The sequence below is a fragment of the Macaca fascicularis genome, chromosome 19, assembly GCF_037993035.2.
Source record: "Macaca fascicularis isolate 582-1 chromosome 19, T2T-MFA8v1.1".
Taxonomy (NCBI): domain Eukaryota; kingdom Metazoa; phylum Chordata; class Mammalia; order Primates; family Cercopithecidae; genus Macaca; species Macaca fascicularis.
Genome location: NC_088393.1, coordinates 20,084,596 through 20,107,321, shown reverse-complemented (window position 1 = coordinate 20,107,321; position 22,726 = coordinate 20,084,596). Strand labels below are relative to the sequence as shown.

Sequence of the window (22,726 nt, the reverse complement as noted above, 5' to 3'; positions counted from 1 at the left end):
CTCCGACTGGATGGCGCCCCAGGCCCCGCCCCTGGGGCTTGAGCGGCTAGGAGAAGTGATCGGAATCCTAGCTGTGTGGGGTGTGACAGACAGGTACTACCTGCAGCCCCTCGCAGGGCGGGACTATCTCTGGGACCTTAGACTTGGGCTTGCATGGAAGCAGAACTTGCTCCTGTTAGGGTCAACCCAACCAGACTGTTCCCCTCCTTCCCCCATAAGTCTTACAATACAGTCCTTTGTGACCTCCACACAACTCCACCCCGGGCTAGAAGTAGAACCCCTCCCCACTGACCCTTCCAGTAACTGTTCAAAAGACTTCAGCTGAAATGGCAGACAGTTGCAGGATGCGGTCAGAACACCTGTCCACCTTGCATAACAAAGCTGGCAAAAACATCTCCAGGATGCGGTCAGGACACCTGCACCTCCGACTCAGTTCTCACACCTCGACCCAGTTCCTTGCCCTATAAAGTCCTGCTGTAGTCTGTAAGCGGGGCTGCCTCCTCTGACTGTGGTAGGGCAGCCCAGCAGGTTAATAAAACTTACATGATTGACTTCAGGTCTCTTTGTCCTTTCTCTCGGCTGACCTTACAGCTCCTGGTTTTCCAGAGCAGGCCCTGTCGGCTTCCTGTACTCAGTGGGTCCTTCCTGCTGCTGCTGCTGCCTTTTTTTTTTTTTTTTTTTTTTTTTTTTTTTTTGAGACGGAGTTTCACTCTTGTCGCCCAGGCTGGAATGCAGTGGCACGATCTCAGCTCACTGCAGCCTCCGCCTTCCAGTTTCAAGCGATTCTCTTGCCTCAGCCTCCCGAGTAACCGGGATTTCAGGCGCCTGCCACCACTCCCGGCTAATTTTTGTATTTTTAGTAGAAATGGGGTTTCACCATGTTGGCCAGGCTGGTCTCCAACTCCTGATCTCGTGATTCGCCCGCCTCGGCCTCTCAAAGTGTTGGGATTACAGGTGTGAGCCACTGCGTCCAGCCCCTTCCTGCTTCTTTTTCCAGAACACTGGTCACACGAGTGTGCATGGAATTCCAGACTCCGTGTTCAACGAAGCCATCCCCATGCCTTGGAGCTGGGGAGAATCCCAGGTCACTGGAACAGGTAGGAGGCCCTCATGTCCTCCAGAGATCAGGAATTTAAGATGAGGCTATTAGTCCTATGGCCAAGGCTTCCTACACTTTACTTCTCAGGCTACTCATTTTCAGTCAATAAAATAAAAACACGCCTTAAAGGGAACAAAATTATTAAATGCAGGGAGAAACTGGAGTAAACCACTTTTTTTTTTTTTTTTTTTTTTTTTTTGAGACGGAGTCTGGCTCTGTCGCCCAGGCTGGAGTGCAGTGGCACGATCTCGGCTCACTGCAACCTCTGCTTCCCAGGTTCAAGCGATTCTCTTGCCTCAGCCTCCCGAGTAGGAGTAGCTGGAACTACAGGCACATTTCCCCGTGCCCTGCTAATTTTTATTTTTTGTATTTTTTTGTATTTTTAGTAGAGACGGGGTTTCACCGTGTTAGCCAGGATGGTCTCGATCTCCTGACCTCGTGATCCGCCTGCCTTGGCCTCCCAAAGTGCTGGGATTACAGGCGTGAGCCACCCTTGCCTGGCCTGGAGTAAACATTCTATAAAGGTATTTCTACCAGAAAGGGGTCCAGTCCCAGACTCCAAGAGCAGAAGGTTGGACCTTGCATGGGAAAGAATTAATACTGGAGAAAAAACTGAAAAAGTAAGTATACCGAACTGTATAATGGGACAGAAACATGTCATTCCTATTTTTACTGAAGATTATCTTATTCAATACTATCTGATTATTAAGTCCTATTACATTTCCTTTCTCCTTTTACAAAGTCATGTATCTTAAGAATATGCAGCCAGGCATATTCTCCAGCTTGGGCGAGAGTGAGACTCCGTCCCAAGAAAACAAAACAAAAGACAAGGACCGGGCACCGTGGCTCACACCTGTAATCCTAGCACTTTGGGAGGCTGAGGCGGTGAGATTATTAGAAGCCAGGAGTTCAAGACCAGCCTGGCCAACATAGCGAAACCAGTCTCTACTAAAAATACAAAACATTAGGCCGGGAACGCTGGCTCAGGCCTGTAATCCTAGCACTTTGGGAGGCCGAGGTGGGTGGATCACGAGGTCAGGAGTTCGAGACCAACCTGGCCAACATAGTGAAACCCTGTCTCTACTGAAAATACAAAAAATTAACTGGGCGTAGTGGCCCACGCCTGTAGCCAACTACTTGGGAGCCTGAGGCAGGAGAATCGCTGGAACCCGGGAGGCTTAGGTAGCAGTGAGCTGAGATGGTGCCACTGCACTCCAGCCTGGGCGAGAGTGAGACTCCATCTAAAAAAAAAAAGTACAAAAATTAGCTGGTGCAGTGGCATGCGCCTGTAATCCCAGTTACTTGGGAGGCTGAAATGGGATAATGGATTGAACTGGGAAGGCGGAGTTTGCAGTGAGCCGAGATCGCGCCACTGCACTCCAGCCTGGGCCACGGAGTGAGACTTCATCTCAAAAAAATTAAAAAGGCCGGGCGCGGTGGCTCAAGCCTGTAATCCCAGCACTTTGGGAGGCCGAGACGGGTGGATCACGAGGTCAGGAGATCGAGACCATCCTGGCTAACACAGTGAAACCCCGTCTCTACTAAAAAATACAAAAAACTAGCCGGGTGAGTTGGCGGGCGCCTGTAGTCCCAGCTACTCGGGAGGCTGAGGCAGGAGAATGGCGTAAACCCGGGAGGCGGAGCTTGTAGTGAGCTGAGATCCGGCCACTGCACTCCAGCCCGGGTGACAGAGCGAGACTCCATCTCAAAAAAAAAAAAAAAATTAAAAAAAGAATATGCAACAATATAAACTACAAAATTTAAATAGCCAATAAATTTTAAGTTTAAATAAATTTGCTGTATCAGAGGACAAAAAGAAACAAAATATTGTTACTATTTGTCACACATACTAATTGTTTAATCCTACTAATTGGTACTGGTAAGTAGTCCTATTGTGGTTTTGTTCAAATTGCGTTTATGCAACAGTACAGTTAATAATATAGAACTATGTAATTTCAAGTAAACACCAAATTTTCATTTTTTATGTTAAAGTAGTAACTTTTTGTAATTCATTTTTCTTTTTTTTTTTCGGAGACAGTCTTGCTCTGTTGGCCAGGCTGAGCAATCTTGGCTCACTGCAACCTCCGTCTCCCAGGCTCAAGCAATGCTCTTGCCTCATTCTCTCGAGTAGCTAGGATTACAGGCATGTGCCACCACGCCCGGCTAATTTTTGTATTTTTAGTAGAGATGTGGTTTCATTTTTTTTGAGACAGTTTTGTTCTGTTGGCCAGGCTGGAGTGCAGTGGAGCAATCTTGGCTCACTGCAACCTCCGTCTCCCGAATTCAAGCAGTTCTCCTCCCTCATCCTCCTGAATAGCTGGGATTACACGTATGTGCCATCACGCCCAGCTAATTTTTGTATGTTTAGTAGAGACGTGGTTTCATCATGTTGGCCAGGCTGGTCTTCAACTCTTGACCTCAAGTAATCCGCCCGCTTCGGCCTCCCAAAGTGTTGGGATTACAGGGGTGAGCCACCGCGATCGGCTAGTTTTTATAATTCCTATCTGGTCCGGTGTGGTGGTGTTCCGGGGCGGTCCCCGACCCCGCCCCTCACAAGCCCCGCCCTCGCAACAGGCCCCGCCTCTGGAACGCCGGAGCTCCCGACCCCGCCTCTGCAGGGTGCAGGCTCCGCCCCTCGTGACAGATGGTGCTGGTGTAGCCACGGAGGAGGGCTCGCTTTTTTTGATTCAGGCTGTCATGGTGGCGCCCAGCCCGCCTTGCCGGCCTTTTCTTTTCCGGTCTCGGTCCGGCGTGGCAGCGGAGGCAGGCAGCGTTAGGTCTTTCAGTCCCTCTCTGTCATGGCGACGCCGTGCTTCTTCTTCCGGCCACAGCCTGCCATGGCGGCATCCGCAGTAGTCCCTGCCGGGGCCCGCCTGCTTTGTTGCCCCGGCTCTTCCTAGTCCAGGCCGCCATGGCGGCGCTCAGGGCTTACCGGAAGTAAAACTTCGGAAGTGAGGCGTTCCTCTGCCCGGAAGTGAGCGCGGGCGCTAGGAAAGATGGCGGCAGCGGCGGCGGTGGGCAACGCGGTGCCCTGCGGGGTCCGGCCTTGCGCGGCCCGCCCTTGCGGGGCCCGGCCTGACGGGCAGCCCAAGCCCGCGCCGCAGCCGCGCGCGCTCCTTGCCGCCGGGCCGGCGCTCATAGCGAACGGTGACGAGCTGGTCGCTGCCGTGTGGCCGTACCGGCGGTTGGCGCTGCTGCGGCGCCTCACGGTGCTGCCATTCGCCGGGCTGCTCTATCCGGCCTGGTTGGGTGCCGCAGCCGCTGGCTGCTGGGGCTGGGGCAGCAGTTGGGTGCAGATCCCCGAAGCCGCGCTGCTCGTGCTTGCCACCATCTGCCTCGCGCACGCGCTCACTGTCCTCTCGGGGCATTGGTCTGTGCACGCGCATTGCGCGCTCACCTGCACCCCGGTAAGTGTGTACGCGCGAGCCCGACCCCCAGCAGGGTCGGGCCTCGCCGTAGGTCCCAGCTGCGGCCTTCCTGTCGGTCACCATCCCGACCTGGGCCACCCATCTGCTGGGCCTGGGTCCCCAGGGACACCCTCTACACTTCGGCGCAGGCTTAATCATGACCCCGCTGCTGACTTGCTGTGCAACCCTGGTGCGGGTTATTTCCTTTCTCTGAAGTCCTCCCTGGTATGGTCATTTAGATTCAATAATGTAATACTTGTAAAAGGCTTAGCGCAGGGCCCAGCGTACGTCGCCCAGGTCAGGTAGGACTTCTTAATGCTAGTTCCCATATTAGCGACTACTCTTGTTGTTTTGGAAACGGGCCTATCTTCCTTCTCGTTTGTCTCTTACCTTGGTTTTCAAAGTGTAAGGCGAGACCACTCGGATAGGTTTCCCCCATCTATGAAGCTTAATTTGTTCGTAGACTGAACCAAGTCTTGCTGTCCAGTGCTCAGTGGTCTTCCATACTGTGATGGAAGGGAGCATGAAATGCAGTTAATCACAATGTTGAAGAGAGGCAGAAGTGTTTATGAGCGAGTCACTAACACGATGTCTTTTCGCAAAATGAGGGTGGTGATAGTTCTGCTCAGGATACAACAGCAAGCAAGGTCGCGCTCCTGACCTATAGTTCTGAATGACCAAGTGTCGTCGGAGGAGTTGGTGAATGTGAGCTGCCCTGGGCCTGAAGCAGTGACTGTGCCATCTCTCTGGGCCTGCCTCAGGTGACACCAGCAGGTTTGCAGCCATGGACACTGAGGTATATCAGGACGCTTCCCCTCTGATCCCAGGAGTGTGTTTGCCTCAAGAAGAGGAAAAGGGAACAGCATCAAGGGCTACAGAAAGACAGAAGCCCCCTACCCTCTCTGGCTCTGAATGTGGGTAGAATCCTCATTCTTCTCTCCTGAGAGACTGAACCTGTTTTGTCCTTCAAAGAGATTTATCCCAGGGGAGGAGCTCAACTTGGTGGCTTTTGAGGTAGTACAGTGAAAGATGCCAATGAGGGACAAAATAGAGGTTAAGGGGACTGTGGCACCGCTCAAACTTCAGCTGCCTTTTGACCTGCAGCTAAACAGCTTAGCTCTTAACTTCCTCTCCAGGGCTGGAGAAGTGGGAGGAGCTGATCAGCCATCAGCCAGGAGAGGCGGGTCTGGGTTTGATTCAGATCTCAGAAAGGGCCGCTTCTGCCTTCTGAGTTTCAGTTTCCCCGTTCTGTAAACCGAGAACCATAACACCTACCTCTGGGTGCCATCATGAGAACGGAGATGATATCTGCAAAGTGCCATCCCTGGGGCCAGCATGGCGTATACCCTCTTGTACCTTTCTTCCATGACGTCACATTTGTAGTTATGTGATTGTTATTATTTGCTGCCTGGTTTGGAGGCCCATGAACCACCCGTGGGATGGTGCTTTGTTTCTGCGGGTCGTCATTGTGCTCCCGGGTCTCCATGCGGCTCCGTCTAGCAGAGCCGCAGAGGGATGGATGCGGTTCACAGGATCCAGAGAGCACTGAACGAGCTCCATTCAACATTTCTGTGTCCTTGGTGCTGGGGAAACAGCAGTGAACAAAACAGACAAATCCCCCTGCCTTTGTGGTGTTACTGGGAGGGAGAACTCATAGTCAGCAGTTGATGCTAAAGAGAGATGACATCTAACATCAGGACAGGATGGAACATTGCCGGGAACTTTAGATGGGGCAGCCAGGGAGGGGCTCCTGGGAAGGTGATGTTTCAGCAAAAGCCTGAGGCAGCAAAGGAGCTGTGTTAATGTGTATTCCGGGCGGAGAAAACACGTGCGAAGGCCCTTTGCTGAGGCTGAAGCGAGGTGGAGCCCCATGTGCATGTGGAGCTGTGGAGTGTAGTGAGCAGGGTTGGTGGAAGAGGCAGAGCTGAGCAGAAGGCCAGGGGGCCTGTGATGGGGGCGGGGGCTTGGCTCATGTGAATTGAGGGCATACTGGGTGGGTGCCCAGCAGCCTTCTTCCTATTTGAGTTCATGTCACCATCAGCAGAGCAGAGTCCTGGACATTCGGTGCTGTCTGTGCACCCAGCTTCCCAGCTTTTTTGTTTTTGTTGTTTTTGTTTTTGTTTTGTTTTTTGGAGGTTTTTGTTTGTTTGTGAGACGGAGTCTGGCTTTGTAGCCCAGGCTGGAGTGCAGTGGCACAACCTCGGCTTACTGCAACCTCCGCCTCCCGGGTTCAAGTGATTCTTCTGCCTCAGCCTCCCAAGTAGCTGAGACTAGAGGTGACTGCCACCATGCCCAACTTTTTTTTTTTTTTTTTTGTATTTTTAGTAGAGACGGGGTTTCACCATATTGGCCAGGCTGGTCTCGAACTCCTGACCTCGTGATTTGCCCCCACCCCCGCCCCACTGCCTCGGCCTCCCGAAGTGCTGGGATTACAGGCGTGAGCCACTGCGCCCGACCTTTTTATTTTGAGACGGAGTTTCGCTCTGTCACCCAGGCTGGAGTGTGGTGGCACGATCTTGGCTTACTGCAAGCTCTGCCTCCCAGGTTCACGCCATTCTCCTGCCTCAACCTGCCAAGTAGCTGGGACTGCAGGCACCTGCCACCACACCCGGCTAATTTTTTGTATTTTTAGTAGAGATGGAGTTTCACCGTGTTAGCCATGATGGTCTCAATCTCCTGACGTCGTGATCTGCCTGCCTTGGCCTCCCGAAGTGCTGGGATTACAGGCATGAGCCACTGTGCCTGGCTGTTTTTTTTTTTTTTTTTTAATTGAGATGGGGTCTCACTCTATCACCCAGCCTGGAGTGTAGTGATGCAATCTTGGTTCACTGCAACCTCCGCCTCCCAGGTTCAAGTAGCTGAGATTATAGGTGTGCACCACCATGTCCGTCTCATTTTTGTATTTTTAGTTGAGACAGGGTTTCGCCACTTTGGCCAGGGTGATCTCGAACTCCTGACCTCAAGTGATCCGCCCACCTTGGCCTCCCAAAGTGCTGGGATTACAGGTGTGAGTCACCGCGTACAGCCTTGGGCTCTCAGCTTTAAGTATGGCACCAGAGGCACAGCAAGGTGGTCTCCTTTGTCCTGATGATAGACGAAGGAGTGACAGAGGCAGCACCAGAGCCCAGTGGCATGTTTCAGAATATAGAAAAATAGAGCTGCTGCATCCAAAACCTCCCCAGGGGAGGTCTTGGAACTGTAGGTTGAGAAGAGCTAAGCCGCAGTGCTTTCTTTGTCTCTGTCAGGAGTATGACCCCAGCAAAGCGACGTTCGTGAAGGTGGTGCCAACCCCCAACAATGGCTCCACAGAGCTTGTGGCCCTGCACCGCAATGAGGTAGGGACTGCTGGGCTCCTGGAGGAGGGGCTTGAGTGGGATTCTCAGGCGCTGACACCCCAAGGTCAGGGGCCTCTGTGGCGAACACATCTTCTGCCACAGGGCGAAGACGGGCTCGAGGTGCTGTCCTTCGAATTCCAGAAGATCAAGTATTCCTACGATGCCCTGGAGAAGAAGCAGTTTGTCCCCGTGGCCTTTCCTGTGGGAAACGCCTTCTCATACTATCAGAGCAACAGAGGCTTCCAGGAAGACTCAGAGATCCGAGCAGCTGAGAAGAAATTTGGGAGCAACAAGTGAGTCCTTGATTTGCTTGTAGCACCTTTGCCTTTCTGTCCTGCTCCTCTCCTGATTCAGGGTGCCTAGGAAACGGGACAGAGGCATCTGCCCTTTTATTTATTTATTATTATTATATATTTTTTTGAGACTGAGTCTCGCTCTGTCACCTAGGCTGGAGTGCAGTGACGCAATCTCAGCTCACCGCAACCTCCGCCTTCCTAGTTCAAGCAATTCTCCTGCTTCAGCCTGCCAAGTAGCTGGGAATACAGGCCCCCCACCACCACCCCTGGCTAATTTTTGTATTTTTAGTAGGGACAGGGGTTTCACCATGTTGGCCAGGCTGGTCTCGAACTCCTGACCTCAGGTGATCCTCCCATGGTGGCCTCCCAAAGTGCTGGGATTACAGGCGTGAGCCACTGCACCTGGCCAAATCTGCCCTTTTAGCCAAACATCCCAGGTGAATGTGACGCCGTTTGAGCAACATGCTCTAAGTCCAGTCTCCCCTGAACTTGCCTGTTGGCCGGAACCCCAGAGGGCCTGCAGCTGGAAGCCCGTGCTCTGAGGTGTGAGACCCTGAGTATAAGGTTCTCCACAGGAGTCTGGCCTGTGGCCCCTCCTCAGCAACTGCTTCATTTTAAATTCTTTAAAAATGTTTGTTTATTTCTGTAGAGATGGGGTCTCGCCATGTTGCCCAGGCTTGTCTCAAACTCCTGGCCTCAAGCGATCCTCTTAAGTCAGCCTCCCAAAGTGCTGGGATTACAGGCGTGAGTCACTGCACCCAACCTGAACATTTTAATCCTCACTGTTTCGTGTCTGCGCATCTCAGCGCTTCAGGAATGGTGATGAAGACAGTGACCAGGTCTGGTCTTTTGTACTGAATACAATGGCCAATGTGTGGTGCACACCCTATCCCTTCATCTTCACCAAAACTGCAAATGCTGACACGTAGCTGGGAGCTGAGAACTGGGCTCCAGACCCCATCATGGCCTTGTGACAATGGTCCTCAACCTGGAAACCCACAGAACACCTAGGGAGCTCTTTCCTGACTTAATCACTGTTCAGAGATTACAGATATGTTGACTACAACTATCAGTCTAATACAAGGATTTATAAGAAACATTTAGCGACTTCCCCTACCCCAAGGTTGGCCAGTCACATTAATGATCTGTGGCAACTACGTTCCCTTTCATGCTCTTCTTACTCACGCAAAGGTACCCAGCAAGATACAAGGGAAGGGCTTATTGTTTGATAGCAACGGGGTTGCTCTTTGGTTTCCTCTTCTCACATCCCATACATAAGACGTCCATCCAGTTAAAGGGCAGAGCGAGAATGACCCTCGTTGACATGACTGGCGCCCTGATCAGATTGGGCCCTAGCACAGAGTGCTGCAGAACACACCCTTAGGCCCGAGTTGTTGCATTCTTGAGCGTTTTGTTTTTGTTTGTTTTGTGGTTTTTTTTTTTTTGGAGACAGGGTCTAACTCTGTTACCCAGGCTGGAGTGCAGTGGTGTGATCATGGCTCACTGCAGCCTTGAACTCCTGGGCTCAAGCATTCGTCCTGCCTCAGCCTCCCAAACAGCTGGGACCACAGGCACGCACCACCACCCCCAGCTAATTTTTAAATTTTTGTAAAGAGAAGGTCTCATGGTGTTGCCCAGGCTAGTCTCCAACTCCTGGGCTCAAGCACTCCTCCTGCCTCAGCCTCCCAAAGTGCTGGGATTACAGGCATGAACCACCCTACTTGACCCATTCTGGGGCTTTAATTCAGGAATCGTAGAAAATCTCAGCTTTGGTGGGGCTGGGTCTCAGTGTCTTCTGCTGTCTGTAGCTTCAGGGCCTCCATCCTTCAATCAGAGGTTCCTTCTCTACTTGCTGCGTCATTCGACCAGATGATGGGCTCTCGTCTGACACCAGCCCCAGGCTGCCGGGAAGAGCATATTGCAGATTCAGGAGCTTCATCTGGTTTATGCAGAGCCGAGGGCTGTGGGCGGGCAGCGTGTCTACCCCAGGCGCAGCCAGGATGAGGGAGAGCCACAGTCAAATGGATCCTCCCATCTGGAAGCTCGCCAGGGCTCCTGACACCCACATGTGGCTCTTGGTTTCTTGAGAGGGGCCTGCCATGCTCAGGTTGGAGGGGTCAGGGTGGAGGCTCCACACCCCAGAGGCCTTGCCCTGGGAACAGGATGGGGCCTGGTCTCTTGCAGGGCTGAGATGGTGGTGCCTGACTTCTCGGAGCTTTTCAAGGAGAGAGCCACAGCCCCCTTCTTTGTATTTCAGGTAAGGCAGCAGCTCTGGCCCATCTCCCCATTTCCTCCCTTGGGGCTTTCCTAGCCGGAGCAAGCCTGCCCACCACTTCCAAACCTGGAAGCTTCTCCCCATCCTCACATGTCAGAGCCGGTGGGCAGAAAGAAGGGGCTCATGGGAACAGGGCAGGTAGAGCAAGAACAGACGGGCTGGCGTCCCACAGGTGTTCTGTGTGGGGCTCTGGTGCCTGGATGAGTACTGGTACTACAGCGTTTTCACGCTATCCATGCTGGTGGCGTTCGAGGCCTCGCTGGTGCAGCAGCAGATGCGGAACATGTCGGAGATCCGGAAGATGGGCAACAAGCCCCACATGATCCAGGTGCAGCTGCTGGGGAGACCCAGGTAGGGGGCGTGGCACAGATGCGGCTTCTGTGCTGACACACGCGTGTCCCACCCAGGTCTACCGGAGCCGCAAGTGGAGGCCCATTGCCAGTGATGAGATCGTACCAGGGGACATCGTCTCCATCGGTGAGGCCGGGTTCTGCTCAGTCCCAGTGGGACCCCCAGCCTCAGGGCCTCTGGCCAACCCTCCTACCTCTGCCCTGCAGGCCGCTCCCCACAGGAGAACCTGGTGCCGTGTGACGTGCTTCTGCTGCGAGGCCGCTGCATCGTGGACGAGGCCATGCTCACGGGGGAGTCCGTGCCACAGATGAAGGTGCTTAGTGGGGGATGGGTATCCTCAAACTACTCAGGAGGAAACAGGCCAGGAGGTGGAGGCCCAGGGGGTGGCAGGGATCCCCCCAGGCACAGGCGGAGGAGGCAGGGTGAGCATGGATGAGCTCTGTGTACTGGGGAGCTGCGTGGTGGGGGCGAGGAAGGAGGTGAGAGAGCCAAGGGCATCCAGGGTACATTGGTGCCCTGGGATGTCAGACCAAGGTGGGCTGGGAGCAGCCTGGAGCGGGTGAGTCCCGGACGAGGCTAGGTGCAGGCCCCAGGGAACGGGTACTGTGAGTGCAGTGGGGAAAGACAGGATGGGGTGAGGGTGAGGACCCGGGAGCTGGGTGGAATGTGCTGGTTGGGTGGGGAGCCCCCTGGCTCATTCCAGCCTCAAGGTCCAGCTGTCCAGGAACTCAGATGGAAAAGGAACCAAGGTGGGCCTGGTCATCCAGGTTCATGATCTCCCTCCCCAGGAACCCATCGAAGACCTCAGCCCAGACAGGGTGCTGGACCTCCAGGCCGACTCCCGGCTACATGTCATCTTCGGGGGCACCAAGGTGGTGCAGCACATTCCCCCACAGAAAGCCACCACGGGCCTGAAGCGTAGGTGCCTCACGAGCATCTAGGGGTATCTGGGCTCCCACCCACTTTGCCCGTTTGCTTGATCATGAGAGAGTCAGGACGAGGAGACAGGCATGACAGTGACTCTGCTTCTCTCCCCAGCGGTAGACAACGGGTGTGTGGCTTACGTCTTGCGAACCGGATTCAACACATCCCAGGTGCAGGGCCAGGTCTGGGGAGGGTGGACCCCAGGGCAGTTGGACAGCCAAGGCATCAACCCTTTCAGACCTCAGAATATCTACCCCATGGGCTGACTCTGGCAGCACAGCCCTGGACCTGGGCCAGGGTACAGAGGCCACCCCGAGACCAGGCCCCCCTCTCCCCAGCCTGAGGTGCTGGAGGGAGCCCAGACAGCAGAAAGACTGTCCCTCCATCCCTCCAGGGCAAACTGCTGCGCACCATCCTCTTCGGGGTCAAGAGGGTGACTGCGAACAACCTGGAGACCTTCATCTTCATCCTCTTCCTCCTGGTGTTTGCCATTGCTGCAGCCGCCTACGTATGGATTGAAGGTAAGCGCCACGGCCTCTGCGGTCCCCTATTCCCGCCCTCTGAGGCCCCAGGCTGGCAGGCCCTGTCTCCACAGGTACCAAGGACCCCAGCCGGAACCGCTACAAGCTGTTTCTGGAGTGCACCCTGATCCTCACCTCGGTTGTGCCTCCTGAGCTGCCCATCGAGCTGTCCCTGGCCGTGAACACCTCCCTCATCGCCTTGGCCAAGCTCTGTGAGTGTGTCAAATGGGGTGGGGCCGAGTGGGCTGGGGCCAAGCAGGACCCCTGACCTCACTCCCACCCCTAGACATGTACTGCACAGAGCCCTTCCGGATCCCCTTTGCTGGCAAGGTCGAGGTGTGCTGCTTTGACAAGACGGGGACCTTGACCAGTGACAGCCTGGTGGTGCGCGGTGTTGCCGGGCTGAGGTGAGTGTCGGGGGCCTGGGCCAAAGGTCACCCAGATGGGGTTTCTGGGAAGTCGAGAGACAGGTGGCCCATCCACCCCAAGCTGTTGCAGTGAGGGCCCGTCAGAGGCCCTGCCTCAGAGGTTCATTTCCAGGGGCTCCCCACAAAGTCCTGGGCGTGAGCCGTGGCAGCGGCATGGGGGCTTAGCTCAGGCCTGGAACATCCCACGCCAGCCATGCGACCGCAGTACCCGCATGCACGATGCCTGGCTTCTGGGGGCATCTGTGAAGCAGGTGCGGGTCTCAAAGACACAGTTGGCGCCCAAGGCCCCCAGTGACTGGCACAGAATGAATGTCAATGGGTTCTTCTGCTGATGGAGATGTAGCTTCGCCCTACCCGCCTGCACCCTGTAACCAGCTGTTCCCTGTCCTTGCAGAGACGGGAAGGAGGTGACTCCTGTGTCCAACATCCCTGTAGAAACACACCGGGCCCTGGCCTCGTGCCACTCGCTCATGCAGCTGGACGACGGCACCCTCGTGGGTGATCCCCTAGAGAAGGCCATGCTGACGGCCGTGGACTGGACGCTGACCAAAGGTGAGGGGCTGGGGCCTCAGGCCCAGCAAGGGGGAGCCACTGGCTCTCACAGCCCTAGGCAGGTGGGCTGCACCCTTCAGAGGATCTTGGGGACAGACAGACCTACAGTTCTGATGCTCCCCGAGGTGGATGGCCAGAGGTTCACCTTAGACCCAGGACAAGCCACATCCTTGGGTGTTCCTCTGGGTTGTAATCTGCCCTGTCCTGGCGGAAGCCACAGTACCAGGGTCCTCCGAGCCCAGGTCTCCCAGCTCTGGACCAACCCCTGCTCTAGCCCGCAGCCCCCGATCAGGCCCTGGGGGTGGCAGGAGGGAGGTGGGGAAGGCCGGGGGGAGAGATAGGGGCTTGGCTGCCTCTTTGGAGCAAAGCCCCTCAGGACTCGTACTTATTTGTTTCCAGATGAGAAAGTATTCCCCCGAAGTATTAAAACTCAGGGGCTGAAAATTCACCAGCGCTTTCATTTTGCCAGTGCCCTGAAGCGAATGTCCGTGCTTGCCTCGTATGAGAAGCTGGGCTCCACTGACCTCTGCTACATCGCGGCCGTGAAGGGGGCCCCCGAAACCCTGCACTCCATGGTGAGCTGGCCTCAGCCTGGGGCAAGGGGTGGGGCGCGGGGCAGCCCGTGACATCCCCCTGCGTTCCCTGCAGTTCTCCCAGTGCCCGCCTGACTACCACTACATCCACACCGAGATCTCCCGGGAAGGAGCCCGCGTCCTGGCGCTGGGGTACAAGGAGCTGGGACACCTCACTCACCAGCAGGTACGGGCCCAGGCTCCCCCACCCGCCTTCACCATGTGCCTGGCCCGTCAGCTCCTCCCTGAGTCACTTCCTGTGCCCTACAGTGCCAAGTTGAATGGTCGCGATTTTGTCCTCCTTGCCCCACTTCTAGCTTCTACCTTTGGAGACCCCAAATGGCACTCAGTCTGTCTCCTGCTGTGGGGAACCACCCAGTCCTGGCTCATGCAGAGCACATGCAGGCCTCACCTGCCCCAGTCCTGGTGTGTCCCTGGCTCTACTCTTCTGCCCTGGTCTTGGGCAGGGCTTGGTGGCATCAGTCCTCTCACCATCCATCCTCCACACATCCCACCCTGTGCCTCCACCACCGGCACATCTGCAGCGTGGCTTCTTCCTGGCTCCTGTTTGTTCTGCTTGCATCCTACAGTTGTAGATCCTTCCAGAATTTAGCCTTAGGTTGCAGTGCTGTGTGCAGAGCCCAGGCCATGGCTCACAGCCTGCATGCTCTGCCCCGTTCCTGCACCTGGAGCCCCCTTCCCAGTGGCCCAGGTCGTCATCGCCTTCAGAGTGGGCACTTCTGAGGCCTTTCCACACCCCTCTGGATTCCATTCCCACCTCCTCTCTCGTGGCACTCAGTACTCTGATTTCTGTGACCTTCTTGATCATGCATCTCCCCTGGTGCAGTGTGATCTCCCTAAGGCCAGGGGGTCTCTGCCCAGTCACTGGTATGTGGTGGAGCCCCGGGGAGTAAGAGTTCATGGCTAAACTCCAACATTATTGGGAGAGTCCCTACTTCATTGACTTGGAAGCTGAGGCACAAGGGACTCTGTGGCGTGCCCATGTCCACAACCAGGACATAGAGCCACATTCGGGGGACCCAGACTTCCCAGTCACTGCCAGATCCCACCCCCCAAGCGTGCCTGGTACCCTCCTGGCATTTCTCCCCTCCCAACCCTCGCATGTCCCCGCTACGGGAACAGGGCCTTCCATCATCCCCCTGGTTCCTAGCGCATGGTCAGAGCTCAGGAAATGCAGACTGTGGGTAGAGGGAGGGACAGATGGTGAGGGTACCCCGTCTGTCCACAGGCCCGGGAAGTCAAGCGGGAGGCCCTGGAGTGCAGCCTCAAGTTCGTCGGCTTCATCGTGGTTTCCTGCCCGCTCAAGGCTGACTCCAAGGCCGTGATCCGGGAGATCCAGAATGCGTCCCACCGGGTATGGGGACGGGTTGGCTCCACCCTCTGCATGGGAAATAGAGGCGAGGAGATGACAATTACAGCTTCATGGTGGGGGTGGGCACCCAGGTCTCACAGGCTGCACATTTTGGCTGAGCAAGATGATAGCTCAGGTGCTAACGTTGCTCCTGGCCCAAGGACACTCTGGGACCCGCCTATGCTGGCTCCTCTTACCTCCACAGACCACTCCCCTCATCCCCCACATCATGGAAAGCTGGGGGCACTTCTCTCCACTTCCCTGATCCACCGCCATCCTGGAGAGAAGGCAGCTGAGGCTGGGGAGTTGAGGGGTAGGGGGCAGTGTCTGCCTGTCCTGGTGGCTTCTGGTGGCTTGTGTTTTCTATTTTGGGACTTAGGGTGTCTTTTGCTAAAAGACAAGGGGCGAGTGAGCTGTCTCAAAGGATGATGACTCTGGGTCAGATGGGTGATGTGGTTAGTCCCCACCAGGCCCAGAGGTCATGGTCCCATCCTCCTGTTCATTGAAATATTACCCCCATAGGCAGCTACCAAGCAAAGAGGGCCCACCTCAAGGGCAGGTTGTTCATTTGTATTGCAAATCCAAGCTAAGGGTGTCTTCAGAAGGACACATACACGTGTCATTTGTGTAAAATGACCAGGGTGGGGGTGGATTGTGGCCCTTGGAAGCCCATTCAGGGTCTCAGTTAGAGGCCCAGGATCTCTCACTGTGGCCTGCCTTAGAAGGAGACTTGGCAGCCTTGTCTCTGGCCTAGAGCTTGGCCCTAGGCTGCCCTGCTGAGCTTCTGCCCCTCTCTCCCCAAGGTGGTCATGATCACAGGAGACAACCCGCTCACTGCATGCCATGTGGCCCAGGAGCTGCACTTCATTGAAAAGGATCACACGCTGATCCTGCAGCCTCCCTCTGAGAAAGGTGAGGCCCTAGCCTGGCCCACAGTGGGGAAGGGGGACCCTGAGTCCAAGAACAGCGCCCATCGCAACAGCCCACCTGTGTGCCAGGCCTCAGCAGCACAGTGTCTTCAAATGCCTGGCACCACGGTGGCACCACTAATCACAGCCCTGGCCCACTGGGCACCTCGGACAGCATGCGAGTGTTCACTGGGTCACAGGTCCCGAGAAGTGTGGAGTGTAGGTGTTTATTTACCATAATGAGGCGACAGTCTGACTGCCAGCTCAGGTTTCCTGTGCACTCATGGGCAGATACTGCTCCTACTACGCTTACTCCCTATCCTCAGCATCATCCTCATCTCACACCCTTTTTGGCCCAGCAAGCTGCCCATGTACCGAGCGCTCCCTTCCCAAGCACAGGGACTGCTGGCATCCTCAGCCGCAGTTGATGGCACAGTTTGCTCAGTGTTCAGCCTCACCAGACCCCAGGCAGAGCACTCTGTGCGTGTTACTGCATTGGTCCCTCCACCCCACCCTGCACCACACGGGGTGGCTTGCCTTCCCCACGCCACAGAGGAGGAAGCTGGCTGGGTCAGCTCTCAGGGCCCCTGCTTTGTAGAGAAGGGACAGAAGCTCAGAAGTGAACCCACTTGCCCAGGTCACTTGATGTCCCCATGGCTAAGGATTGGAACCCAGACAGCCTGACTCCAGAGCTCATGGCTCCAACCTGTCCCTGGTGACCTCTTTGAGCAATGCCCTGGATTCAGACTGATGAAGAGGCAGACATACAGATCCAGCCCCTCCCAGCTAGAGGTGTGGGGCTTACCAGATACCTGCCCCAGGGCTAGAGGTGAAGCCCCCTGGGCGCACACAGTCCAGGGCCTGCATGAGTGTTGACGGAGGGCCCTAAGGAGAACCACATGGCGCGGGGTTGCCACAGGGCTGGGCCAGAGCGGCTTCCAGAACCTCCAGGCCACCTCTCAGAGGACTCGGTCCCTGCCCTCCTGTTCTGTTGGTCCCAGGCCTCCCCCTGCCCCAGCCCCAGCTACCGGGGTCTTCCAGGGCCTGGGAATTGTGGGCAGGTGGCCTGGAGCAGATGAGCAGGATTGTTGATTGAAAAGTGAAGCTGGTCTAGCAACAGCTGCAGCACCAGCCCCCCCGGTGGAGGTGTGCTGCCCTTCAGGGTGAGACGGTCCAGGGTGAGCAGGCCAGTGCCGGGAGGGCTGGTGGGCCGCCCTCGGCCATCGCAGCGCCCAGCATCCAAGCCAGGGCCAGCCGTCAAGAAAGGGGAAGTGGAGCAAGAGGACGTTGAGAACTCGGGGGCCCTGTCAGAGTGGGGAGGGGGCCCAGCCCCAAGAAAACAGGATTTCAGAGAGGCCACGGGCACAGGGATAGGTGAGGGCCTGGTGTGGGGTTTCCCAAGGAGAGCGCCATAGCCCCGTTCTGTGTGTTTCAGGTTGGGGGGCCTTGCATGAGGTGGGCGCATGGCTTAGCTGGGGTCAGACTGCCTGGGTTCTAATCTGGCTCTGTCCCATGCTCTCAGGCAAGTAGCTCAGGCCCCAGGCTCTTAGTTCCACCCTGCACACCTGAGGGACGTTCTTTGTGGAGTGCCCAGAGCAGGGCTGGGGGTCACCTGCGTGGTTAGGGAGGTGGGGGCTCCGGAGAAGAGAGACTAGCTAGTGCTGGGGTCCGAGTGGAGGGAGGGCGCTTCTGAGCCCAGGGAAGCCAAGCCCCCAGCCCTAACCCTAGGTGCTGCCCGCAGGCCGGCAGTGCGAGTGGCGCTCCATTGACGGCAGCATCGTGCTGCCCCTGGCCCGGGGCTCCCCAAGGGCACTGGCCCTGGAGCACGCACTGTGCCTCACAGGCGACGGCTTGGCCCACCTGCAGGCCACCGACCCCCAGCAGCTGCTCCGCCTCATCCCCCACGTGCAGGTGTTCGCCCGCGTGGCCCCCAAGCAGAAGGTATGTGCACAGCCCTAGGGGTCGGGGCACAGAGGTAGGCACGCAGCCCCTGCTCAGCCTGTTTCCGCCGACACAGGAGTTTGTCATCACCAGCCTGAAGGAGCTGGGCTACGTGACCCTCATGTGTGGGGATGGCACCAACGATGTGGGCGCTCTGAAGCACGCTGATGTGGGTGAGTGCTGTGGGCTTGGGTGGTTCCTTCCTTTGTGGGCCAGGTGTTGAGGACCTGTCACTGAGCTAGAAAAACAGACCCGGCCCTTGGTGACAGCCATGGGGGCGCTAATTCCTATGAGGAAGCAGTGCAGGGGATGGGAGGGGGTGGCAAGGTCAGGGGCTTTGAGGGCAGGAAGGGATTTGAGTATCCCAGGAACAGAGCAGGGTGGAGGCCAGAGGCCAGGAGAGAGGCGACAAGTTGGGAGAGTGACTCAGAAAACCCAGAGCTGAAGCCGTAAAGATGGTTCATAGCCCCAGATGTCTGTCAAAAGCACACACGTGGCTGAGTACTGTGGCTCCTGCCTGGAATCACAGTACTTTGGGAGGCTGAGGTGAGAGGATCACTTGAGTCTGGGAGTTCAAGGCAGTGGTGTGATCCACTCTAACCTAAGTGACAGTGCAAGACCCTGTCCTTTTTTTTTTGTTGGACGGAGCCTTGCTCTGTCACCCAGGCTGGAGTACAATGGCACGATCTCGGCTCACTGCAACCTCCACCTCCCGGGTTCAGGCAAGCAATTCTCTTGCCTCAGCCTCCCAAGTAGCTGGGATTACAGGCACGTGCCACCATGCCCGGTTAATTTTTGTATTTTTAGTAGAGATGGAGTTTCACCATGTCGGTCAGGTTGGTCTCCAACTCCTGACCTCAAGTGATCCACCCACCTTGACCTCCCAAAGCGCTAGAATTACAGGTGTGAACCACTGCATCCCACCCAACCCTTTTTTTTTTTTTTTTTTGGAGACAGTTTCTTGCTTGTTGCCCAGGCTGGAGTATAATAGTACAGTCTCAGCTCACTGCAACCTCTACTTCCCAGGTTCAAGCAGTTCTCCTGCCTCAGCCTCCCAAGTAGCTAGGATTACAGGCGCCAGCCACCATGCCCATCTAACTTTTGTATTTTTAGTAGAGACGGGATTTCACCATGTTGGCCAGGCTGGTCTTGGACTCCTGACCTCAGGTGATGCGCCATCTAGTGTTGTGTGTATTTTCATTGCATATTTTGTGGGCGTTTGTTGTTGGTGGTTTGTTTTCTTAAAGTAGTTTGTAGAAAGCAACATGGGCGCTCTCTGAGGTCTTCTTAGGGTGTCAGGTGAAATGGGAAGTCTGGGAACTGTCCTCATGGGAGCCAGCTGGGGGGGCTTCAGGAGCAGTGGCTCTGAAGCCACCAATCTGCTCCTCCGTGGAGCCCGCTCTTCCGCGTCTGACGCCCTCCTGCCCCCAGGTGTGGCGCTCTTGGCCAACGCCCCTGAGCGGGTTGTCGAGCGGCGACGGCGGCCCCGGGACAGCCCAACCCTGAGCAACAGTGGCATCAGAGCGACCTCCAGGACAGCCAAGCAGCGGTCGGGGCTCCCTCCCTCCGAGGAGCAGCCAACCTCCCAGAGGGTGAGTCCCAAGACGGGAGGCGCTGCACCCCATCCTGGCCAGGGCTGACAGACTACTGCCTACCCTACAGGACCGCCTGAGCCAGGTGCTGCGAGACCTCGAGGACGAGAGCACGCCCATTGTGAAACTGGGGGATGCCAGCATCGCAGCACCCTTCACCTCCAAGCTCTCATCCATCCAGTGCAGTGAGTTGCTTGCCCCCGCTCCCCCTCCCTTCGTTCCCCCCTTGATACCCATACCCACACCCACACCTGCCTCCCTACCACCCTGCAGTCTGCCATGTGATCAAGCAGGGCCGCTGCACGCTGGTGACCACGCTACAGATGTTCAAGATCCTGGCGCTCAATGCCCTCATCCTGGCCTACAGCCAGAGCGTCCTCTACCTGGAAGGGGTCAAGTTCAGTGACTTCCAGGCCACTCTACAGGGGCTGCTGCTGGCCGGCTGCTTCCTCTTCATCTCCCGTTCCAAGGTGGGCCCCAGAGGTGCTGGAAGGCCAGGGATGCATGGGCCAGCCAGGGCCAGGCTGTTATAGGCACGGGAATTGTCATCCCCAAGTTACAGGACTCGGGGCCCCAGAGGTGGGGGCTATACCTCGGATGGCTCAGGAAATGCCAGCAGGGCAGGTTCGGACTGAGGCACCCAGACCCCTCCAGGTGGCACAGCTTGGGGTCCCACACCTGTCCACAGGCAGGGGTCCCAGGGGTGGGCCCCACAGAGCCCCACCAGCAATGAACAATCATCAAGAGGGTAAAAAAACAAAGCGGGTCACAGGCTACACAGGACAGGCTGGTGGACAGCTGGGGAGGCCTGTGTGACGCCGGCACTCAGGCTGAGGTGTAAAGAACCAGGGGGGTCAGCCGCCGGGAACTGGACATATAGGCTCCAAACAGGCATGAGCTGACACCGGTGGCTGGAGGGGGTAGGAGATTGGCTGGGCGGGACTGTGCCTGTCCCGTGGGCTCCAGGGAGGGCAGGATCTGCTTCATGATTCTCAGGCCCCTGTGGCTGCCACGGGGAGCCTGGATGGCGGAGCCAGGGCTAGGGAGGCAGCCCTGGGCTCGGGTGAGAGGCAGGCAGGGCTCCGGGGACTGGTGCCGACCCATGGAATCCCCCAGGATTTGGTGGCGGCTCTACACAAGCTCTCCCGGGAGGTTATTGCCTGCTGAGTGGGCTGGGTGGCCCTGAGTGAGCCAGGTCCTGACTCCCCCACCTGCCTTGCTGCTGCAGCCCCTCAAGACCCTCTCCCGAGAACGGCCCCTGCCTAACATCTTCAACCTGTACACCATCCTCACCGTCATGCTCCAGTTCTTTGTGCACTTCCTGAGCCTCGTCTACCTGTACCGTGAGGCCCAGGCCCGGAGCCCCGAGAAGTAAGTGCTGCCTTGGAGGAGGTGATGTCCCTGCATCTGAGAGTAGCAGGAGGATGACTCTACGGACATCAGCAGGAGAGCCTGGGGGTTGTCCAGGGAGTCCAGGGAGGGGCACTAGGCCAGGCAGGTCACTAGCTCTGAGTAGCAGGAAGCCACAGAGGGTGTGTGAGCCGGAGCAGGAGAGGGGGCCCTGACTCCCGTGTATCCTTGTAGGCAGGAGCAGTTCGTGGACTTGTACAAGGAGTTTGAGCCGAGCCTGGTCAACAGCACTGTCTACATCATGGCCATGGCCATGCAGATGGCCACCTTCGCCATCAACTACAAAGTAAGGCCTGGGCCCCACCCAAACACTCCCTGTGTGCCCACCCAGCCCCACCCCATGAAGCCATCTGTCCCTCATCCCCACAGGGCCCGCCCTTCATGGAGAGCCTGCCGGAGAACAAGCCCCTGGTGTGGAGTCTGGCAGTTTCACTCCTGGCCATCGTCGGCCTGCTCCTCGGCTCCTCACCCGACTTCAACAGCCAGTTTGGCCTCGTGGACATCCCTGTGGAGGTCAGTGGCCCTGTGGAGGTGACCCTGGGGCTCAGCTTGATGGGTCCCTCCTGTGGCAGTGACCCTGGGCTGGGCTTCAGGTCTCCAGTTCACCATCCCTCCCTGCCCCGACAGTTCAAGCTGGTCATCGCCCAGGTCCTGCTCCTGGACTTCTGCCTGGCGCTCCTGGCCGACCGTGTCCTGCAGTTCTTCCTGGGGACCCCGAAGCTGAAAGTGCCTTCCTGAAACGGCAGTGCTGGTACCCACTGCCCACCCTGGCTGCCGCTGGGCGGGAACCCCACCAGGGCCCCGGGAGGGAACCCTGCCCCCAACCCCCCACAGCAAGGCTGTACAGTCTTGCCCTTGGAAGACTGAGCTGGGACCCCCAGAGCCATCGGCTGGCTTGGCCAGCAGAACCAGCCCCGAGCCAGCACCTTTGGTAAATAAAGCAGCATCTGAGATTTTAAAAAGCCCTGCCTCCACTTCGTCTGTGCCACACTGTTTGCTGGGGGCTCGGGGACAGAGGGTCACTGAGGAAGGTCACCCTCCCCACAGGCCTTGTGATGTTGTTGGTGAATCCCTCAAGCACTTTCAGCACTTGAACATGGACTAGTCCCTGCCCAGAGAATTCAGTGCATATTTTCTAGTTTAACAAGAACCCCCACATTTCTGTGGTCTGTTTCACATTTTAACAACCTCAGGTGCTGAGAGAAGCCTTAGGATGTGTGGTTATTTTTTTTTTCCCGCGATACATAACAGCATGCCTTCCTCTCGGGTGGTGTCTGAGACTTGAGGAATATGATGTGCATCATTACAAGTCCTGACTCTGTCACGCTCTTTGGGGTCGTGCGCTGCTCTACCATCTCCTGTCACAGTCGGAGCGCTGGCTGAGCATCAGCCAGGATGTGACCTGGAAACCTGGCTTGGCTCTTAGGTTGATAGTGTTGTTCCTTTCAATGGACTCACTCATCACAACTCAAGAATTGCAGAGTAGGCAGCGCGGAGCCAGTCAGAGAATCCTTGCCTCCTTAACAGCCAAAGCCTTTAGGACGCAAAGTTATAAACATACTTTAAAGTTTCTTTCCAGCCCCAAAATTCCACTGTGCTGGGTGTGGGAACATTTTTATAACTGACAAGCGGCTTGTGGCAACCCCAGAGCTGGTGCTTCTGGACAAACCTCCACCCCCTACCTAAAAGGGCTGCTCCCTGGTGTGCTGGAATTGGGGCCTTGAGCCTGATCCAGCTTTGAGG

General features: G+C 56.5%; 1 protein-coding gene across 19 annotated transcripts; it reads left to right on the top strand.

Moving 5' to 3' along the window:
* Positions 1-4,081: 4,081 nt before the first annotated feature.
* Positions 4,082-21,945, top strand: ATP13A1 (ATPase 13A1). 19 transcript variants are annotated; one of them, XR_012428621.1, is made up of 26 exons: positions 4,082-4,506; positions 7,752-7,841; positions 7,944-8,134; positions 10,322-10,394; positions 10,585-10,740; positions 10,820-10,889; positions 10,970-11,076; positions 11,552-11,681; positions 11,802-11,857; positions 12,082-12,208; positions 12,283-12,420; positions 12,495-12,615; positions 13,031-13,188; positions 13,658-13,763; positions 13,837-13,947; positions 15,010-15,135; positions 15,936-16,044; positions 17,782-17,981; positions 18,058-18,154; positions 19,413-19,573; positions 19,644-19,758; positions 19,847-20,043; positions 20,802-20,944; positions 21,158-21,269; positions 21,353-21,496; positions 21,611-21,945. XR_012428621.1 is itself a non-coding variant. In XM_005588560.5 (26 exons), the coding sequence occupies exons 1-26, from the start codon at positions 4,096-4,098 to the stop codon at positions 21,719-21,721; spliced, it is 3,630 nt and encodes a 1,209-aa protein (XP_005588617.2). In that variant the 5' UTR covers positions 4,082-4,095; the 3' UTR covers positions 21,722-21,945. The 19 variants fall into 19 exon arrangements, 8 of the variants coding, with proteins under 8 accessions (XP_005588617.2, XP_045236239.1, XP_005588616.2 ...); XR_012428623.1 differs by having other exon boundaries at positions 20,690-20,944; XR_012428622.1 differs by having other exon boundaries at positions 18,039-18,154.
* Positions 21,946-22,726: the final 781 nt, after the last annotated feature.

What these genes read in the sequence shown, in the direction of transcription:
- ATP13A1 (XM_045380303.3), top strand. Translation starts at nt 4,096, where the DNA reads ATGGCGGCAGCGGCGGCGGTGGGCAACGCGGTGCCCTGCGGGGTCCGG. An exon ending in AGCCACCACGGGCCTGAAGC is followed by an intron (nt 11,682 to 11,801) that starts GTAGGTGCCTCA and finishes TTCTCTCCCCAG; the next exon opens with CGGTAGACAACGGGTGTGTG. An exon ending in CGCGGTGTTGCCGGGCTGAG is followed by an intron (nt 12,616 to 13,030) that starts GTGAGTGTCGGG and finishes CTGTCCTTGCAG; the next exon opens with AGACGGGAAGGAGGTGACTC.